The 21,678-nt window shown below is 42.3% G+C and overlaps 1 protein-coding gene across 2 annotated transcripts in view; it reads left to right on the plus strand.

Annotated features, from left to right (window-relative positions):
• Positions 1-340: 340 nt before the first annotated feature.
• EIF4B (eukaryotic translation initiation factor 4B) overlaps positions 341-21,678 on the plus strand; it is a 44,789-nt gene continuing 23,451 nt past the window's right edge. For both annotated transcript variants that reach the window (XM_066369622.1, XM_066369624.1), the window contains exons 1-4: positions 341-494; positions 13,562-13,699; positions 16,063-16,271; positions 20,047-20,163. In XM_066369622.1, the coding sequence (XP_066225719.1) occupies positions 482-494; positions 13,562-13,699; positions 16,063-16,271; positions 20,047-20,163 (477 nt within the window). In that variant the 5' untranslated portion in view covers positions 341-481. The remainder of the gene's footprint in view (positions 495-13,561; positions 13,700-16,062; positions 16,272-20,046; positions 20,164-21,678) is intronic.

Consider the following 21,678-nt stretch of genomic DNA (forward strand, 5'->3'; position numbering starts at 1 on the left):
TTAAAAAGAAATTCAGAATCTCCGAGTTCAGAAAGTCAATTATGGCACACGCATTCAAAGTCCCGTCCTGCTTCCACTTGGCCCCAGCGAAGCGGCCCTAGCCAAAGCGGCCCCACCTCTTCCTGTTGGTTGGCTAAACCCACCAACAGGAAGTTCCCGAATCAAGAGACCCCGCTCAGTTCCTGTCCCTCGTCTGTGCGTAGTCATACGTAAAGCGATAGGAGTTTCGCCATAGCCCAAGCCCCACGTAAAGAGTTAGGGGTTTTGCGACAGCCCAGGCCCCACCTCTTTGGCCACATGTCGCACAAGTATTCCCGTCGGACGCTGCGGCACTTCCTCGCGCTGCTATACGAACCTGGCTGGAACAGCAACGCCTCACCTCCCGCCCCCTTCCAGTTTCGTGTCTCCTAACCCGGCGCTCCCGCTATAATCACGTGATTGTCTCATCCGGGTCCTTTGCGTTCTCTCTCCCTCTCTCAATATGGCGGCCTCAGGTGAGTGAGCGGCCGAGTGCGTCCTAGGACCGGGCTCCCAACCCACTCTCCGAATTTGATCCACTGATTCCCGGGAGTCGGGGAATGGGCGGCACTGCTTCCCTTCGGATTTGGAGGCTGCGGAAAGCTGGCGGCTAGGCCATGTTAGGTTATCGCCTCTGGATGTTTGGGGGGAGGGGAAGGACACCCTCCGTCTCACCCTTTTCACCCCATCTGCGCGAGGTTGGAGCGGGGAGTAATGATGAACTCTGGTTTGAGTTGGAATAAGAAGAAACGCAGGAATGTCTGTGGGAGGTGTGAGGCCTTCTCATAGAGGGAGTACTATGCCAGCGTGAAGGTGTGGAGGAAAGAAGGAGGCGGTTGGCGCGCGGAGACGGGTGCACCCTAGACTAGGTCTCCGAGGCGCGAGGCAGTTGCGGACGGAGTGGGGGCAGGGGAATGAAAGGGGGTGCAGTTAGAACGCGAGCGCGAGTCGGGGGGGGGGGGCAGCGGTGCGCGTGCGCGTTGAGAGAGTCGAGGGTAGTGGAAGACGGGCTCGCCTTAAAAGCACGCGCGGGAGTACAGATGGCAAGACTTTACGCTCATGTGGTACTTTTTTAATGTTCTTCCGCTTTCTGCTCTTTCCCCTTTAGAATGTGGCCCGGCCCCTGTAGTCCAAGTGTATATATGTTAGATTTGGAGGTCTACGTTTAGAGTTAGGTGAGGTTGGGAGACACACTGGTGCGCCCACGTGTTGGAGAAGAGGAAGCAAGGATGGAGACTAGGTTTCTTTACGCCTTTTTTGCTTAATTCAGTCAACACATTACTGAGGGCAAATTGTGCTAGGCCCAGTTCATGGCGTGGTAGATACTGAGTGGTGAACAAGATCAGATCCCTTGACAGCTTCCATTTTGGTTGACTTTTTATAGCTTCACTGGTGGGGTTCAGCTTTTTTTTTTCCCTAAGATAATTGCACTAGGAAGTGCGTTTTAAATGATACTAGTTTCTAGAGTTGGTTTCTTTTTTTAGACTAATTGGGGGAAGGAATATCACTGTCATACAGTCTAATTGCATTTCTTTTTTTTTTTTTTTTTTTTTTCCTAGTCTAATTGCATTTCTAATGGAATTGTCAGTGAGCTGTGCACCATTTTGTAGCATTTAGTTTGGGGTATATACAATGGGCAATCCTAATCCGAGGATTCAATCAACAGGGATGGGGAAGGGAATGTTGTGTTGCTGCAGCGTGTGCTATGCAGTTAGCCTGCCGTAGTTGTGTCTGTACTGAACCTGTATAGACATTATTATTCCCTAAACAACACAGTGTAACACTGTGTTTACATTGTATTATTACAAGTAATTAGAGATGATTTAAAGTATATGGGAGAATGTGTGTAGGTTATATGCAAATACTGTGTCATTCCATTTAAAGCACTTACGCATGTGAGGATTTTGGTATCCACAATATGGGGGAGGGTGCGTCATGGAACCAACCCGTACAGTACCAAAGGTCCACTGTAGTTCCTTTTCCCTGGCACGACCTTGCATTCTACAAAACTTTGATTGAATCCCTGTTATCTCTGGATGCTCCTTTCTCACTGAAAATTTATCCATCTCTGTTATCACATAGGAGACTAAGGATTGTGTATGTCTTTGGAAAATGTTGAGGAAATGGAACCTTTTCATTGGTGTAAAACTAGACAGTTGACCAAGCACTTACATGTATGTCTCTTGCCTCATTTGATGCTCTGTGAAATAAATGTAGGCAAATGGTGGTATCTCCCAGCTGAAGAAGATGAAATTATTTGTTCAGGGTCACACTGTATGCAGGTGGCAGAGCAAGGTCAAAATTTTTTAGACTCCTGACTCTTCTCCATTATCAACTTAGAAATAACAAGGTTGTCTTCCGTGTCATAAGTTTGCGGTGCTGCCCAAAAGCTTCATCTGAAGCAAAGTGTTCTCAGCCTGAATTTACCATCTTGACAGCTTAGTGTCAGTAATTAGTGAAACACCTATACTCCGTTTTTCCATAACTTTTGTGGACTTTTTAGAAGCATAAGACATTAGCAATTGGTGTCATTAATTTTACAGAGTTGAATGAAATCCTGGACTAGTTAACAGTATTTGCTTAATGATGTCTCCTTCTGTTCCATATTTACCTTCTTGAGAGCCCTCGTCTCCTTTAATTCCATAAGTCTTTTTAGATTGTATATTAGTGTAAGGGACACTATGCTAGTATCTGAACACAGGGTTACATCTGACAGTCTGTCCTTGAGGAATTTGGGGTTTGTCAGAATTTTTTCCCACTTAGAATCTTTTCTAATCGCACAGACTTTGTTGCGTGACTAGTAATCCCAGATATTGATCATTCAACCCATATGGCTGTATTAATAAAACTATAAAATTTTCAGAGTGTATTTTCATTATACTTAAATGTGTTTGATGCTGTTAATTTTTGAGACTAAAATGCTTTAAAATCAGTGATAGTGTATGTATGCCCACAGAAGGCCTTTCATATGCATAACACTTCAAAATGCCATTAAGTGTGGGATCTCGTTTGATAGTTTTTGTACAATGCTGAACCTTATAGTTAAAATCGTTTTGTTGGTTGCCATTTATGCTGTTTATAGCCTACCTATTTTCAAGTCTCATACTCTACCTTGTATTTTATTCTGGGATACACCCAGAATATAATATACCCAGAATCAGAAGACCAAGACTAGAATTTAATGAAAATTCAAGTACAGATGGAGTAGTGTCAAAGTAAAACAGTGTTTATAAGTAATGTCATTTAAGTATATACTTTTAAACAGCATTGAGATGTAATTCACATACTACATATGTATAGCTTTACATAGAATACCCTACTGCTTGTTCTTAGTCTTAAAACGTTCTAGAATTTATTTTATTTTCATGATGGTGTAGGAAAAGGATGAACTTCAGGGTTTTGTTTTGTTTTGGATTTTAACCAAGTGCTTGTTTGTAATTAAGTATGTGTATATATATTTACAATAATCAGTTTCTTAAAATTTGTGATAGATACTATGGTCCTAATGGTAGGGAAATGGCCAAAGCAAGAAGGTGTCTTTTGAATTTATATAGTTCCTCTCTTAAAGTGAAGCTTTGATTACTTTTGTCTACTGGTTAGCATGATGTGTATTAGATCCTTATTTTTATTTTTTGATGTAAATTATCATTGAATTATCTGGAGAAGTGAGGAAATGGCAATAGGTATTTTCCTCAGATTGTGTCAAGATGAAGAAATTGGGCAGAGAAGAGGGGTTTGTACGTAACTGAACACGAGTTGAGGTGGTGGAGTTTATTAGTCCTGACTTAGTCTTTTTTTTTTTTTTTTTAATTATTTTTTTTTTTTACAAGGACAGAGAGAGAGAGAGAGGGATAGATAGGGACAGACAGACGGAAATGGAGAGAGATGAGAAGCATTAATCATCAGTCTTTCGTTGTGACACCTTAGTTGTTCATTGATTGCTTTCTCATACGTGCCTTGACCGTAGGCCTTCAGCAGACCGAGTAACTCCTTGCTCGAGCCAGCGACCTTGAGTCCATGCTGGTGAGCTTTTTGGTTAAGCCAGATGAGCCCACATTCAAGCTGGCGACCTCGGGGTCTCGAATCTGGGTCCTCTGCATCCCAGTCCGACACTCTTATCTACTGCACCACTGCCTGGTCAGGCTACTTCCCTTCTTTATAAATCACCATTACTGTGGAACCGGTGGGCGATTAGAAAATTTTACTACTAACAGATACAAAAGTGGGCGGTAGGTATAAAAATGTTGGCTACCCCTGCTCTAAGTGGTAGTTCTAGGCACTCTAGTATTTGGGTACATTGATTGCATTTATACAGTATTGTTTCTTTAAAGAAACATTTGTTAATCTTTTTTTTTTTTTTTTTTTTTTTGACAGAGAGGGACAGACAGGAAGGGAGACAGATAAGCATCAATTCTTCGTGCAGCTCTTTAGTTGTTCATTGATTGCTTTTTCATATTTACCTTGACTGCGGGGTTAGGGGGTGCTACAGCAGAGCAAGTGACCCCTTGCTCAAACCAGCAATTTTTGGGCTTAAGCCAGTGACCATGGGGTCATGTCTGATCTCACATTAAAGATGGTGAGCCTGTGCCCAAGCTGGCAACCTTGGGGTTTCAAACCTGTGTCCTCCGCACCTCAGTTCAACGCTAGCCACTGTGTCACCACCTAGTCAGGCTTGTGTTAATCCTTAATTAGTTTTTAATTCTGGAGGATTTGGCACATTCACTTCCTAAAAGAAAAACTTGATCTATTAGCAATTATTTGTCTTCCCACCTCCAACATTAATTCACTGTTTCTTTGTATTTATCTGTTCTGAACATTTTCTATAAATAGAATCATACAGTGTGTAGACATTAATTATTAGCTTCTTTTACTTCGCATGTTTTCAGGGTTCATCTGTATTGAAGGGTATATGAGAACTCAGTTCTTATTGCCAGATTTTATGGACATCTATCTACATTTTATTTATCCATTCATCAGTTGATGGGCATTTGGATTATTTCCAGTTTTTGCCTATTAAGAATAATGCTGGCCCTGGCCGGTTGGCTCAGCGGTAGAGCGTCGGCCTGGCGTGCGGGGGACCCGGGTTCGATTCCCGGCCAGGGCACATAGGAGAGGCACCCATTTGCTTCTCCACACACCCCCCCTCCTTCCTCTCTGTCTCTCTCTTCCCCTCCCACAGCCAAGGCTCCATTGGAGCAAAGATGGCCCGGGCGCTGGGGATGGCTCCTTGGCCTCTGCCCCAGACGCTAGAGTGGCTCTGGTAGCGGCAGAGCGACGCCCCAGATGGGCAGAGCATCGCCCCCTGGTGGGCGTGCCGGGTGGATCCCGGTCGGGCACATGCGGGAGGCTGTCTGACTGTCTCTCCCCGTTTCCAGCTTCAGAAAAATACAAAAAAAAAAAAAAGAAGTGGGACTTAGTCTGACAAGAGTTATAGTCTGACAAGAGTTAAAATTAAGAAACTTAATCTTTTGACAAAGCTTCATCTGAATGTTGAAAACTTTGTAAATTCCCTTTCTAAATAAGAGATACTGCAGTGTGTTTGTAAAATCATGGTGCACTTTTTTTTTTTTTAATTTATTCATTTTTAGAGAGGAGAGAGAGAAGGGGGGAGGAGCTGGAAGCATCAATTCCCATATATGCCTTGACCAGGCAAGCCCAGGGTTCTGAACCGGCGATCTCAGCATTTCCAGGTCGATGCTCTATCCACTGCGCCACCACAGGTCAGGCCATGGTGCACTTTTGACTGGTCACAGGAAAGCAACAAAAGACGATAGAAATGTGAAATCTGCACCAAATAAAAGGAAAACCCTCCCAGTTTCTGTAGAATGAGTGGCAGCATGTACGCATGTGCAGATGATAATGTAACACCGTGTATACAGCGGAGCATGCCAGTCGAGATGTGGATGGTACAGAGGAAAGTTCAGTGTGTTCTGTGGCTCACTAAATTCGAATCCGTGACCAAAGTGCAACGTGAATATCGGCGCGTTTACAATGAAGCACCACCACATAGGAATAACATTACTCGGTGGGATAAGCAGTTGAAGGAAACCGGCAGTTTGGTGGAGAAACCCCGTTCTGGTAGGCCATCAGTCAGGGACGAGTCTGTAGAGGCTATACGGGATAGTTACCTAAGGAGCCCTAAAAAATCTGTGCGTGAGCCCACATCGAACTGCACTGAATAGGTATGAAACTGGGAGAGTTTTCCTTTTATTTGGTGCAGATTTCACATTTCTGTCGTCTTTTGTTGCTTTCCTGTGACCGGTCAAAAGTGCACCATGACTTTACGGACACACTGTAGTTTAAGAAAGGTGCAGGAGTAGGGCAGCACTGTACAATCAGTAAACTTTAATGCTTATAGTACTTTGAGATGCCTCTGTTTTGAAATATAAAAATAGCAGCTGGTCTATAGATTTTATCACTCCAATATCTGCTAATCAGTGCTTTTGTTTCCAATATGATAGAGTAATAACAGGAAAACATTCTAAGAAAAATAAAGCATATTTTTACATGCTCCAACCTGATCATCCTGAATACTTGGTTTATTATTGCAGTTTTCTGCTGATGTACTTTATGTAGGGCTAACATTTCATTTTGTTTGTCCTTTTATTTATTGATGTGAAAATACTACTTAGAATAGTGGTTCTCGGCCCTGGCCGGTTGGCTCAGCGGTAGAGCGTCGGCCTGGTGTGCGGGGGACCTGGGTTCGATTCCCGGCCAGGGCACACAGGAGAAGTGCCCATCTGCTTCTCCACCCCTCCCCCTTTCCTTCCTCTCTGTCTCTCTCTTCCCCTCCCGCAGCCAAGGCTCCATTGGAGCAAAGATGGCCCGGGCGCTGGGGATGGCTCCTTGGCCTCTGCCCCAGGCGCTAGAGTGGCTCTGGTCGCAGCAGAGCGACGCCCCCTGGTGGGCAGAGCTTCGCCCCTGATGGATCCCGGTCGGGCCATGCGGGAGTCTGTCTGACTGTCTCTCCCCGTTTCTAGCTTCAGAAAAATACAAAAACAAAAACAAAAAAAACAATAGTGGTTCTCAACCAGGGGCAATTTTGTTTCACCCAGGGGTCATTTAGCAAAGTCTGGAGGCGTTTCTGTGTGTCAAGTCTGGTGGGGATTTTGCTACTGGCATCTAATGAGTAGGGGTTAGAGATGCTAGTGTAATATCCAACAATGCACAAGATAGCCCTCTCAACAGAATCAGTAGTGTAGAAATTGAGAAAATAAGTTAAGTTGAATGGTTGTGTTTACTTTTGTATATATCATAACAGACCCTGTTTATAAGATGACTACAAATGTATTGTCTTTTTTAAGGCCTTATAGGCTTAATTTTGGAAAAAGCCTTTTTAAGATCTTGTATTTAACTTATATGTGTATATAAAGAACTTCCCAAGTACAGTCAGCCCTCTATATGCATGGGTTTCACATTAGCAATCATTGGGTGAAAAAATATTAGGGGGAAAAGGTTATGTTTGGTGGCATATTGTATGGTCTGAGGTAGTTAGTTGCATCTGTACTAACAATGTTCAGACCTTTGTTTCTCTTGTCATTATTCTCTAAATACAGTTACATTATTTACATAGCATTTACATTGTTTTTGGTATTATAAGTAATTATAGATATGATCTTAAAACATTACACCATTTTACATAAGGAGAGACTTGGGCATCTGAGGATTATGGTATGGGGGGACTGAAACCAATCACCATGGATACCAAGAGATCACTACTCAGTGCTTGTTAAAAACATTTACAGTTGTAATTGAGTCAGGAGGCAGTTAGAGGATTTAATAATATTTCTAGGAAATACGTTTTTAACCTCCTTGGTCCATGTGAATTTGTTCTTAAATTAAGACAGTGTGTCCGTAAAGTCATGGTGCATTTGTGACCGGTCACAGGAAAGCAACAAAAGACAGTGGAAATGTGAAATCTGCACCAAATAAAAGGAAAACTCTCCCAGTTTCATACCTATTCAGTGCAGTTCGATGTGGGCTCACGCACAGATTTTTTAGGGCTCCTTAGGTAACTATCCCGTATAGCCTCTACAGACTCGTCCCTGACTGATGGCCTACCAGAACGGGGTTTCTCCGCCAAACTGCCGGTTTCCTTCAACTGCTTATCCCACCGAGTAATGTTATTCCTATGTGGTGGTGCTTCATTGTAAACGCGCCGATATTCACGTTGCACTTTGGTCACAGATTCGAATTTAGCAAGCCACAGAACACACTGAACTTTCCTCTGTACCGTCCACATCTCAACTGGCATGGCTGTGGGCTGCTCCGCTGTATACACGGTGTTAACGTCATCATGCTGCCACATCAACCTACAGAAACTGGGAGGGTTTTCCTTTTATTTGGTACAGATTTCACATTTCTATCATCTTTTGTTGCTTTCCTGTGACCCGTCAAAAGTGCACCATAACTTGCCTGACCAGGCGGTGGCGCAGTGGATAGAGCGTTGGACTGGGATGCCAAGGACCCAGGTTCGAGACCCCGAGGTCGCCAGCTTGAGCACGGGCTCATCTGGTTTGAGCAAAAGCTCACCAGCTTTGACCCAAGGTCGCTGGCTCAAGCAAGGGGTTACTTGGTCTGAAGGCCCTCGGTCAAGGCACATATGAGAAAGCAATTAATGAAGAACTAAAGTGTTGCAATGCGCAATGAAAAACTAATGATTGATGCTTCTCATCTCTCCATTCCTGTCTGTCTGTCCCTATCTATCCCTCTCTCTGACTCTGTCTGTCTCTGGGAAGAAAAAAAAAAGTGCACCATAACTTTATGGACACACTATTTTGTATTGTGAGGTGGTAGATTTAACTTTTTTTTTAATGTTTTTTTTTAATTAATTAATTTATTCATTATTAGAGAGGAGAAACAGAGAGAGAGAGGAGAGAAAGACAGAGAGAGAGAAGGGGGGAGGAGCTGGAAGCATCAACTCCCATATGTGCCTTGACCAGGCAAGCCCAGGGTTTCGAACCGGCGATCTCAGCATTTACAGGTAGACGCTTTATCCACTGCGCCACCACAGGTCAGGCAGATTTAACTTTTTAAGTAATCAGTTAAAAAGAAAACTTAAGAGTTGGACCAGTTTGATCATTGATAAACCTGGAGTATTAGACAATATTTTACTTACAAAGAACAGAGGACAGCGTTGGAATTCTAAACATGTTGTCGGTCCAGATATTGGAGGAGCAAAATGCACAGATGATAACATCATTTCTCAGTTTTTGGAATAAAATAGAGCGAAGCAAACATTGTCACCCACTTTAGATTTATTGATTTTACTTTTTAAAGGCTAGTTCCTTTAAATCTACTATTTTTTAGTTTTGTTTATTTGTTTTAATTTATTTTTTACAGAGACAGAGAGTGAGTCAGAGGGATAGACAGGGACAGACGGACAGGAACAGAGAGAGATGAGAAGCATCAATGATCAGGTTTTTTTGTTTTGTTTTTTTTTAATTTTATTCATTTTAGAGAGGAGAGAGAGAGGGAGAGAAAGACAGAGAGAGAAGGTGGGGAGGAGCTGGAAGCATCAACTCCCATATGTGCCTTGACCAGGCAAGCCCAGGGTTTCGAACCGGCTACCTCAGCATTTTCAGGTCGACGCTTTATCCACTGCGCCACCACAGGTCAGGCCAATCATCAGTTTTTCATTGCGTGCTGCAACACCCTAGTTGTTCATTGACTGCTCTCTCATATGTGCCTTGACCGTGGGCCTTCAGCAGACCGAGCAACCCCTTGCTGGAGCCAGTGACCTTGGGTCCAAGCTGGTGGGCTTTCGCTCAAATCAGATGAACCCGCACTCAAGCCGGCGACCTCGGGGTCTCAAACCTGGGTCCTCTGCATCCCAGTCCAATGCTCCATCCACTGCGCCACCACCTGGTCAGGCTAAATCTACTATTTATATTATGACTGAATCAATGCTGCTATATTTTAAGAAACTTAAGTTAGAGATCTTATCTATCTGTCCCTCTCTCTGTCTCTGTCACACACACAAAAAAGAAAAGAAATTTCAATAACATTAAAGGAGACCATGAGACTTATTTGTCAAGAGTCGGGGGTAAAAGTTGAGAAACCCTGACTGAGAAAGTTGATTTAAGTCAAAATTAGACCAGAGGGCAAGTTAATTACAGATTTCTGTGTTGGTATTAGATATGTATATAGAACAAAGGATAAAGGGATATCTTAATCAAATTTTTATTGATCTTATGTTTAATTTGACCTCATTGTATGGATTAACCACTAGTTCTATGTTGATCATGCCAGGGACCAGATAGGTTAATAATCAGTTATAACTGATGATAGTAGGTTAAGTCCTATGAGGGTAAGGATCTCTTTTTTTCTTTTTCTGAAGCTGGAAACGGGGAGAGACAGTCAGACAGACTCCCGCATTCCCCCGACCGGGATCCACCCGGCACGCCCACCAGGGGCGACGCTCTGCCCCTCCGGGGGGCTGCTCTGCCGCGACCAGAGCCACCCTAGCGCCTGGGGCAGAGGCCAAGGAGCCATCCCCAGCGCCCAGGCCATCTTTGCTCCAATGGAGCCTTGGCTGCGGGAGGGGAAGAGAGAGACAGAGAGGAAGGAGGGGGGGGTGGAGAAGCAAATGTGCCCTGGCTGGGAATCGAACCCGGGTCCCCCGCACGCCAGGCCGACGCTCTACCACTGAGCCAACCGGCCAGGGCTGAGGGTAAGGATCTCTAACTAGCATCTTACTAGTCCTAGACACTGTTTTTGAATTAGAGTATATGGAAAAGACTAAAATAAGCCTATACATATATTATAAGCATTCTACCTCAGAGGTATGCTTTATGTCCTATTAAAATTAGCACCTTTTTAAAATTTTTCCAAATTAGCTTTTTAAAATTTCCCCTAGGCCTTTGCATATGAGCTAGGAGCAGTGTCACTGCTGTAATACCCAACCTCTTCCTAACTGCTTTCTTTGAAAGCATAAAGTAGATCCAAAATACAACCTGATTGATCATAAATTGTACTTTTAGAGTAGGAATTGTATTAATTCACTTCAGAGAAGCATGGAAACTTTACATTCCAAGCCATCTCTTTTCCCTGTATATGGCAGCCAAGTTCATCTAGTTTGCACATTAAGACCATAGTTCTTCAGCCTGAACTGGTGGCGAGTGGATAAAGTGTCAGCCTGGGATGCTGAGGTTGCTGGGTCAAGACCCTGGGCTTGCCTGGTCAAGGCACATATGGGAGTTGATGCTTCCTGCTCCTCCCCTCTTCTCTCTCTCTCTCTCTCTCTCTCAAATGAATAAATAAAATCTAAAAAAAAGGCCATAGTACTTCAAGTTCTTATTGTGTCTAGAAGATTGTGCAGAACGTTCATAGCAAATGGGTCTTTATTTCTTATAAGTTGGATTTAAAAAGAAAGGCAAGTACGAAGTGAGAGAACACTGGTTTTATTTAAACAAATGGTGCATCAAGTTGCAGATTCTTAGACCTCTTGGGTTGAAAATTAGATGAGAATTAGAACATGGAGGAGGAACTCATGACTATGAAAACCATGAAACTTGTTACAACAAAGCTTCTTACTTTTTCTTTTTTTTATATTTTTTATTTATTCATTTTAGAAAGGAGAGAGAGAGGGAAAGAAAGAGAGGAGAGAGAGAGAGAGAGAAGGGAGGGAGGAGCAGGAAGCATCAACTCCCATATGTGCCTTGACCAGGCAAGCCCAGGGTTTCGAACCGGCGACCTCAACATTTCCAGGTTGACGCTTTATCCACTACGCCACCACAGGTCAGGCCTTCTTACTTTTTCTTACCAGACCATGTAGTGGCTGTTCTCAGAGGTCAGTTCTAGAACTTCAGTTAGTCCTTTCAGCTCTTCTGCATTAGTTGCTGATTCGTGCCATCTCAAAAGTTCTAAGGACTGGATAAAGAGCCAAGTTCAGTCCATTAAATGGAGGCATTTGGAGATTCTTAAAGATTTCATAACTGGAAAACATTTAACTATGTTGGTTCTTAGGAATTTTTTACTTATTCTCTTTAGTATAATTTCTCATCTACATATGTGGGTTTGTTTTTTTTTTTTTCTTTTTCTGAAATGAGAAGCAGGGAGGCAGAAAGACTTGCATGTACTCAGCCAGGATCCACCTGGCATGCCCACTAGGGGGTGATGCTCCATTGCTCTGTTGCAGCTGGAGCCATTCTAGCACCTGAGGCAAAGGCCATGGAGCCATCCTCAGCACCCAGGCCAACTTTGCTCCATTGGAGCCTTGGCTGTGGGAGGGGAAGAGAGAGATAAAGAGAAAGGAGAGGGGGGAGGGTGGAGAAACAAATGGGTGCTTCTCCTATGTGCTCTTGCCGGGAATCGAACCCAGGACTTTCATATGCCAGGCCGACACTCTACCACTGAGCCAACCGGCCAAGGCCTTGTTTTGTTTTATTTTTGTTTGTTTTTTAATTGAGAGGCAGGAAACAAGACTCCTGCATGTGCCCCTCCTGGGCAGTGCTCTGCACATTTGGGGCTGCTACTTAGCAACCAAGCTATTTTAGCGCTTGAGGCAATGTCATGGAGCCATCCTCAGTGCCCAAGGCCAACTGTGCTTGAACCAGAGCCATGGCTGAGCGGTGGGAAGTGAGAGAGAGAAAAGGATGGGGTGGAGAAGCATATGGGTGCTTCTTCTGTGTGCCCTGTCCAGGAATCAAACCCAGGACTTCCACACACTAGGCTGATGCTCTTACCACTTGAGCCAACCAGCCAGGGCCCATGTGGTATTAAGGTAGGTAAGGAGGTAAAAAAAAAATTTTTTCTAGAGGGCAGAGCAATCCAGCTGGGTATATGAATCTTAACCACTTGAACGCTTTCTCAAATGACGGTGAGTACCATGATTATTATAACCTGACGTAGAACTAATAACAAGCTTCTTAGAGGCTGGGCTTCTGTGGAAAGAGCCCTAGACTTAGTGTCCAAAACCCTGGGTTTAATTCTAGCTCCATCATCTAATAGTTATGTAATTTTTAGGGTAGTCATTTAATCTCTGAATCTTGGTTTCTTTTTCTGTAAAATTTGATAGCAATGATTCCTACTTTACATGGTTGTTTACAAGTATCAGTCTTCAAAAGAGTTATACAGAATATGTTATTAGGGGTGAGGAGTTTTGTTTTTATTTCTTTGTATCCCAGGAGCAGCAAATGTCTTAATGCAAGTAATTGCTAAATTAAAAATCTCATGATTATTGAGTGAATATAGTAGGAAAGCAAAGGTTGCCCCGCACCTCACCCTTTCTTTACAGGAGGTGTGCTTGAAAATCCTAAGATCTTTTTCCATACACATGGATAAAGTGTGTTTAAACAAAAGGGACTTAACTAATATGCGACTTTTTAAATTTTTACTTCTCGTTGGAATTTCTCTGCCAGAATATTGTGCTTTCTCCTTATTTATATCTGCATGGTATTCCTTCATATAAATGTGCCACAATCCAATCCCTTGATGGACCTTTATGTTGCCTTTTTTATAAATATATTTAACAATTGTGTGTTGTACAACACTGTTAATATCCAAGTATTGATGAATAATATTTCTCACCTTTTTAAAACAGCAAAAAAGAAGAATAAGAAGGGGAAGACTATCTCCCTAACAGACTTTCTGGCTGAGGATGGAGGGACTGGTGGAGGAAGCACCTATGTCCCCAAACCAGTCAGCTGGGCAGATGAAACAGATGACTTTGAAGGAGATGGTAATTTTTATTTTCTATCATGCTTGGAATTTTCATTATCTTCGAGACAAATGCTATTCTATAGTAGTGATTCACACTTGTAATTTGAAAGGAAGTTACTCATTTCGTAGAACCTGAAATCTCATGTTTATGTATTTTATAGAATTTTAGGTTTATGGACTAAAGTGGTGATTCAGGAGAGCTAGCTCTTGCATTAACAGATTTTTCTCAAGGTACTGACCTGTAAATCATTCTTCATTTGAAAAGTAAGGACTAGATTATTTCCTTTTGGGTCTAAAGCTATATGGTGTCCTCATAAAGTGATACCAAAATGTAATCTATAAACTTATACTCAGAGTTAAAGAATAATTCATTTTAGAAGCCATGTCCCTAGGTAAATAAAGATGGTCTGAGCCCTGGCCAGATAGCTCAGTTGGTTGGAGTATCATCCAGAAGTGCGAGGTTGCTGGTTTGATCCCCAGTCAGGGCACATACAGGAACAGATTGATGTTCCTATCTCTCTCTCTTCTTCTCTCTTGCTAAAATCAATAAAATAAACATTTTTAAAAAATTAAAGTAAAATTTTAAAAAGAAGGGGTCTGAGGAAAGGAATTAGGAATAGTGATTATGTTGGGAAAATACGGAAGAGTCGTTGGATATCATTTGGAGAAGTTCTGTACTTTCATGGAGTAGCCAGGAACAGGTAGGAGCTGTATCTAATCATTGGATATGACATAAATCTGTTCATCATTTTTTTCTATAAGCTTGAATTATAGACTGAAGAATAATTTTTCTTCTTCATTTTTAATATTTTTAATATTTATTTTATTGATTTGAGAGAGAGAGAGACATGGGTCTGTTCCTGTGTGTGCCCTGACTGGGAATCAACCTTTTTTTTTTTTTTTTTTTTTTTTTTTTTACAGAGACAGAGAGAGAGTCAGAGTGAAGGATAGACAGGGACAGACAGACAGGAACGGTGAGATGAGAAGCATCAATCATTAATTTTTCGTTGCACGTTGCGACACCTTAGTTGTTCATTGATTGCTTTCTCATACATGCCTTGACCATAGGCCTTCAGCAAACTGAGTAACCCAGGGGTCTCAAACTCAACTCAGCATGTGGGCCGCAGAGCAAGATCACAGCCGTTCGGCGGGCTGCACTAGGTCTACAAAAGGCAACTGTTACGCAACACTTTTCTCACTGCAGTTGAAAACAAAAAAAAATCAGTACAACGTTGTTCGGCGGGCCACATGCGGCCCGCGCGCCGCAAGTTTGAGACCCCTGGAGTAACCCCTTGCTTGAGCCAGCGACCTTGGGTCCAAGCTGGTGAATTTTTGCTCAAACCAGATGAGCTCACGCTCAAGCTGGCAACCTCGGGGTCTCGAACCTGGGTCTTCCGCATCCCAGTCTGACGCTCTATCCACTGCGCCACCGCCTGGTTAGGCAGGGAATCAACCTCTTTATTTCAGGTTGATGCTCTAACTAACCATCCAAGCTCACCAGCCAGGGCAGAATACTTTTTCTTTTGTGACTTATTTTCATAATAAATTCCACATCAATTGTGCTTTCTATAAGTGTTGATACCTAAAGTGCAAATTCATGGGCAGTTCAATAGGGACAATATTGATCTTTTTAAAAATAGTAATAACAATAATAAAAGGAGGCTAAACCATGAAGAAAATACTTTCTTCAACTGAAATATAACACTGAGCTGTTTGTAGTGATTAAATACATTTGGAATGAGAGGAGCACAGGTTGGAATCCTAGTTCTGTCAGAATTACCCTCAACTGCTCTACCATCTGTGTGACCTTGGGCAGATTACTGGATCTTCCTGAAATCTGAGTTTCCTTCTTTGTAAAATGAGAAACAACCTCAAAGGATTGTCGAAAAGGTAAGGGGATATAGTGACTATTAAGTACTGTATTCCCCTGTGTATAAGATGCACCTTAATTTGGGAAACTGAAATTTGAAAAAAGACAAGCCTGAAAATGGGAAATGCAAGTAAAAAAAAGTTTATAACCACTGCATAAGACGCACCCTGTTTTTAGACCCTAAATTTTTTTGGAAAAGGGTGTGTCTTATACATGGGGAAATATGGCACCTGCACATAGTGATATTCAGTAAATAGTAGTTTATGTTCTGTCTTTTTTTTTTCCTACAGAAGGAATAAAAGTCATGTCACTTTTAACAAAAGCCTGAGTCTTAAAAGGCCTTGAAATACTTAGGAACAAAGACTGAATCTTTTTGCATTGCTATTCTGATTCTAACATTATCCGTTTCTTTCCCGATACAGCTTATTTAATACTTGGCACTTAGCTTGGATCCTTTTATTCTACAATAGCTGTAAGGGAAGTTTTCATTTATGTTCACTTTTCTATCCTAGTTTCAACCACTTGGCACAGTAATGATGATGATGTATATAGGGCACCTCCAATTGACCGTTCCATTCTGCCCACTGCTCCACGGGCTGCTCGGGAACCCAATATCGACAGGAGCCGTCTTCCCAAATCACCACCCTACACTGCTTTTCTAGGGAATCTGCCCTACGATGTGACAGAAGAGTCCATTAAGGAATTTTTTAGAGGATTAAATGTAAGTCTAAAAGTTTATGGAGGGTAGCCTTTTGGTAGTGACTGTCTGATTTTGTATGTTAAGAAAGTTCTCAAGATGTGTCTAGACCTGGAAGAAACAGGTGCATAATAAAATGGTATTTAGGCTCTTTGGCTAAGAATGTTGTCGCCTGACACCAATTGGACAATCTTAGCAAAATTAGCAATACCTTATTGATAGTCTCTCAAAAACCTGTACCCCTTCTCAATAAGAAACTTAAAGGTTATATACCCAGTTAAATGTTAAAAAATAGAGTTTCTCTGAACTCAGCCATTCTGTTACTGGCATTCAGGCTTACATCAAAATTACTTTTTTTTATAAGAATACTTTAACTTAGTAGATGTATCGTTTATATTAACAAAGTTTGCTCACATATAATAGAATCCATAATATTTATAATTATAAGCCTTGTTTAAAAGCTTAAGATGGTTTGTTTCTTTTAAGTTTATTGCGGCAACATGGATTAATAGAATTATGTAGGTTTTGACTATATATTTCTATGATAACATGATTTGTATATTGCATTATGTGCCCACCACATAAAGTCAAATCATCTTCCATCACCAAATTTGTCCCCCTTTACCTTTTACTACCCCACTACCCCCCTTCCCTTTGGTAACCACCATACTGTTGTATCTGTGAGTTTAGTTTTATATCCCACATATGATTAAAATCATTTGGTTCTGCCTGACCGGGCAGTGGTGCAGTGGATAGAGCGTCGGACTGGGATGCGGAGGACCCAGGTTCGAGAACCCGAGGTCACCAGCTTGAGCACGGGCTCATGGAGTTTGAGCAAAGCTCACCAGCTTGGACCCAAGGTCGCTGGCTCGAGCAAGGGGTCATTCAGTCTGCTGAAGGCCCACGGTCAAGGCACATATGAGAAAGCAATCAATGAACAACTAAGGTGATGCCACGAAAAACTGATGATTGATGCTTCTCATCTCTCTCTCTCTCTGTTCCTGTCTGTCCCTCTGTCTCTGACTCTCTCTCTCTCTGTCCCTGTAAAAAAAAAAAAATTATTTGGTTCTTAGCTTTTCCTGACTGACTGACTGACTTCACTTAGCATTATATTCTCAGGGTCCATTGATGATGTTGTAAATGGCTGTATTTCTTCTTTTTTTTTTTTACAGAGACAGAGAGAGGATTAGACAGGGACAGACAGACAGGAACGGAGAGATGAGAAGCATCAATCATTAGTTTTATGTTGCACATTGCGACACCTTAGTTGTTCATTGATTGCATTCTTATATGTGCCTTGACCGCGGGCCTTCAGCAGACCGAGTAACCCCTTGCTCGAGCCAGCGACCTTGGGTCCAAGCTGGTGAGCTTTTGCTCAAACCTGATGAGTCCGCGCTCAAGCTGATGACCTCAGGGTCTTGAACCTGGGTCCTTGTTATCCCGGTCCGACGCTCTATCCACTATGCCACCTCCTGGTCAGGCTCATCTCTTTTGATTTTAAAAAAATACTTGAGCCTGACCAGGAGGTGGCGCAGTGGATAGAGCGTCGGACCAGGATAACATGAGCAAAGCTCACCAGCTTGGACCCAGGGTCGCTGGCTCGAGCAAGGGGTTACTCGGTCTGCTGAAGGCCTGCTGTCAAGGCACATATGAGAAAGCAATCAATGAACAACTAAGGTGTTGCAACGCGCAACGAAAAACTAATGATTGATGCTTCTCATCTCTCTCCATTCCTGTCTGTCTGTCCCTGTCTATCCCTCTCTCTGACTCACTCTCTGTCTCTGTGAAAAATAAATAAAATTAAAAAAAAAATACTTCAGACGTAAAAGAACAAAAAAGAAAAAAAATACTTAGGACTTAATGAATAAAAGTTTTCAGTTCTGTTTGTTTTTCTCCAGTCTGTTTTTGTTTTGTTTAGTTTTGTTTGTTTTGAGAAGGAGGAGCAGGGACAGACAAGACAGGAAGGGAGAGAGATGAGAGGTATCAACTCATAGTTAGTTGTTCATTGATTACTTTCTCATATGTGCCTTGAGGGGTGGGGGGCTCCAGTCAAGCCAGTGACCTTGAGCTTCAAGCCAGCGACCATGGGATCATGTGAGGGATCCCACACTCAAGCTGGCAACGTTGGGGTTTTGAACCTGGGATCTCAGCATCCTGGGTCAATACTCTACCCACTGTACCACCACTGTGGGTTAGGCTTTTTCTCCAGTCTTTGCCAATGAAAAAAACATTTAAAAGTAGTTACCCCCAAGAATCTGCTCCCTCCTTCACTGTTACTTTGTTTCTTGATTCCTTTCATAGGTCCTGTTCTCTGCAATGAGCCATCAACCTCTGTAATTGTATTTTTCTAATGCGGTTATCTTTGCTACCTACAAGTTTTCCTCTCTGTTCAGTTCTATAGACCAACTAGAAGGCTGGCCTGTTTTTGATTTCTCTCTAATGGCCTTTCTCTGTAGAATGTTGAATAAAATCTGATGTGTTTAGGCATTCACCTGCATGCTCTAGAACTGGTCTTTAGTTACCCCCTCATTTTTTGTTCCTTTCTTTACTGTCTCATGAGTTAAATTAAACTAGAATTTATTTATTTTAATTAAACCAGAATTTAAGAGACTATAACAAAATCATATACATAGATTCTCAAGAGCCAGAATAAAGTATCATGGCAGTGATCCAGAAAATATACCTGAAAATAATAAATCGAAAGGTACAGGAAACAGATGTGGATGACAAAAAGAAGATGGCAAGTTCCACCAAACTATTGTTAATGTATGAAGACAATAATGGTTCTCAGATAAGTAAGATTTCTGAAAAATACACTGCCCAAGAAATTTTATGACAAAAATTGAGCTGCCTTTACGACAGATAAAAATTGGAAATGTGCCTGACCTGTGGTGGCGCAGTGGATAAAGCGTCAACCTGGAAACACTGAGGTTGCCGGTTCAAAACCCTGGCTTGCCTGGTCAAGGCACATATGGGAGTTGATGCTTCCTGCTCCTCCCCCTTCTCTCTCTCTCTCTCTCTGCCCCCCCTCCTCTCTAAAAAGAAAAAAAAAAAATTTGGAAATGTGAGCCCTGGCCGGGTAGCTCAGTGGTAGAGTGTCAGCCCAGTGTGTAGGTGTCCCCATTTTGATTCCTGGTCAGGGCTCACAGGAGAAGCAACCATATGTTTGTCTATCTCTCCCACTCCCCTTTCTCTGCCCCCCCCCCTTCTCTCGCAGCCATGGCTCAACTGGTTTGAGCAAGTTGCCCTTGGCTCAGCACCCGCCTCAGGCACTTAAAAATGGCTCAGTTGCTAAGCAATGGAGCGACAGCCCCAGATGGGCAGAGCATGGCCCCTAGTGGGTTTGCCAGGTGGATCCCAGTAGGGGCGCATGAGGGAGTCTGTCTCTCTGCCTCTCCTCCTTTCACTAAAAAAAAACATTGGAAATGTGTATTTAAACCAACTAAAATGAAAACAAAAAGAGAAAACTAAACTAAGCTAATTGTGGAACAGGCAGTTGCTATTAATTGAATAACGATAGAATTGTAGAGTGGAGCAAAGTCAATGGATATAAGGAGTATGGTGAACTTATGGTTGGTTGGTTGGTTGGTTGGTTGAAGGGTTGGGGTCATTTAAATTGAAAAGGTTTAATAGGGCTTACAGTGAAATCTGTCTTCTATTCTTGTGCACCAGTTTTCTGCCTGGAGACAACCAGGTTGTTGTGTACTTTAAAAAATTTATTGCATGTACAGTGGTTAACAGTAGACAATGAACCAGAACATTGAATTGGGAAACATTTCTTGTTTCTTTACTCCTTCAGATCAGTGCAGTGCGTTTACCACGTGAACCCAGCAATCCTGAGAGGTTGAAAGGTTTTGGTTATGCGGAGTTTGAAGACCTGGATTCTTTGTTCAATGCCCTGAGTCTCAATGAAGAGGTAAAGAAAATCAGGATGGGGAGTTTGAGGGGTGGGTGCTGATCACTCTATAGTGTTTATCACATTGATACTTTTTTTTAAGTTGGATCAGGAACTGTTTTAACGGGTTCCCAGAATATCTACAAGGAAAAGTCCTGGCTTATTTAACTATGTAAGACTTAAAAGTCACAGCTCACTTCAGCAAGCTCAGCAGGCCTCAATAATTCATGGAGGTACTGAGGTGGAACATGGTGAAAGAAATCCACCACACAAAGTCTTTAATAGAATCTTGCATTCGTTCAACTCACAGCTTTGCCTCAGCTCTCGTGGCTTTGCTTTTTCAAAATAATCTGACCAGATCAAGCCAAATAGAAAAATCATGTTAATCAGGTTAGTATTAAAAGGCATTATCTCATTTCAGGGAAGTAATTTTTTATAATTTTAAAAGTTTGTACTTGAATGTTGTTTATAATAAATATATGCCCCAAGGAACTTTTTACAAAAGAATGACAGTCAACATTTCAGTCTTTCTGCTTTTTAACATCGCCAGTCGATGTTTTTCTATCCAGACACATTAGAGATCTTGGGGGAAGAGATCCAGCTGTTACTACGTAAGGGGGAAATGGAGATTAAATTTTTTTAATCAAGTGAGAGCAGAGGATGGGGATGCAGAGAGACAGACTCCAACCAGTATCCACCGGCAAGCCCCCAATGAGGCAATGCTCTGCCCATCTGGGGCATTGCTCCATTGCTCAGTAACTGAGCTATTTTTAGCACCTGAGGCTGAGGCCAGGGAGCCATCCTCAACTCCCAGGGCCAACTCCCTCAAATCATTCCTGCTATGGTTGCGGGGGATAGGGGCATGAGAAGCAGAGGATCACCTCTCCTGTATACCCTGACCTGGAATTGAATCCGGCCGGAACATTTACACACTGGGCAGACCAGCCAGGGCTGATTAAATCTAATTGTAATACATTTATTACGTGATTGGTGCTATGTAGTGATTCTTAGGCTAGCCCAGTGGTCAGCAAACTCATTAGTCAATAGAGCCAAATATCAGCAGTACAACAATTGAAATTTCTTTTTGAGAGCCAAATGTTTTAAACTTAAACTATGTAAGTAGGTACATTCCTTATTATTCCCGCACAAGGTACTTGGTGGAAGAGCCACACTCAAGGGGCCAAAAAGCCGCATTTGGCTCACGAGCTGCGGTTTGCCGACCACTGGGCTAGCCCAAGCAGGATATTGAAGCATGTTTACCTTGTAGTGATGGAAGTTTCTAATCTAGGAACTGCTGTTTTACCTGTAGTAACTAGAGAAATCTAACTATAGTTAGGAAGGAAGGAAGACTGTTTTTTCTCTTTTAATTCTAGAAACCCCTCACTGTGTGTTGAGAAGGCAATTTCCAGTGCCATTTGTGCCATAATTCTGTGATCCAGGTCTGCCACTTGAGGCAATTAAAATCAAGGCTTCCTAAAATATTTTTCCTATCATAGAGTACCACCTTGATAACCTGAAATAAATGTTAGTTAGAAA

The sequence above is a fragment of the Saccopteryx leptura genome, chromosome 2, assembly GCF_036850995.1.
Source record: "Saccopteryx leptura isolate mSacLep1 chromosome 2, mSacLep1_pri_phased_curated, whole genome shotgun sequence".
In the NCBI taxonomy this organism is placed as follows: domain Eukaryota; kingdom Metazoa; phylum Chordata; class Mammalia; order Chiroptera; family Emballonuridae; genus Saccopteryx; species Saccopteryx leptura.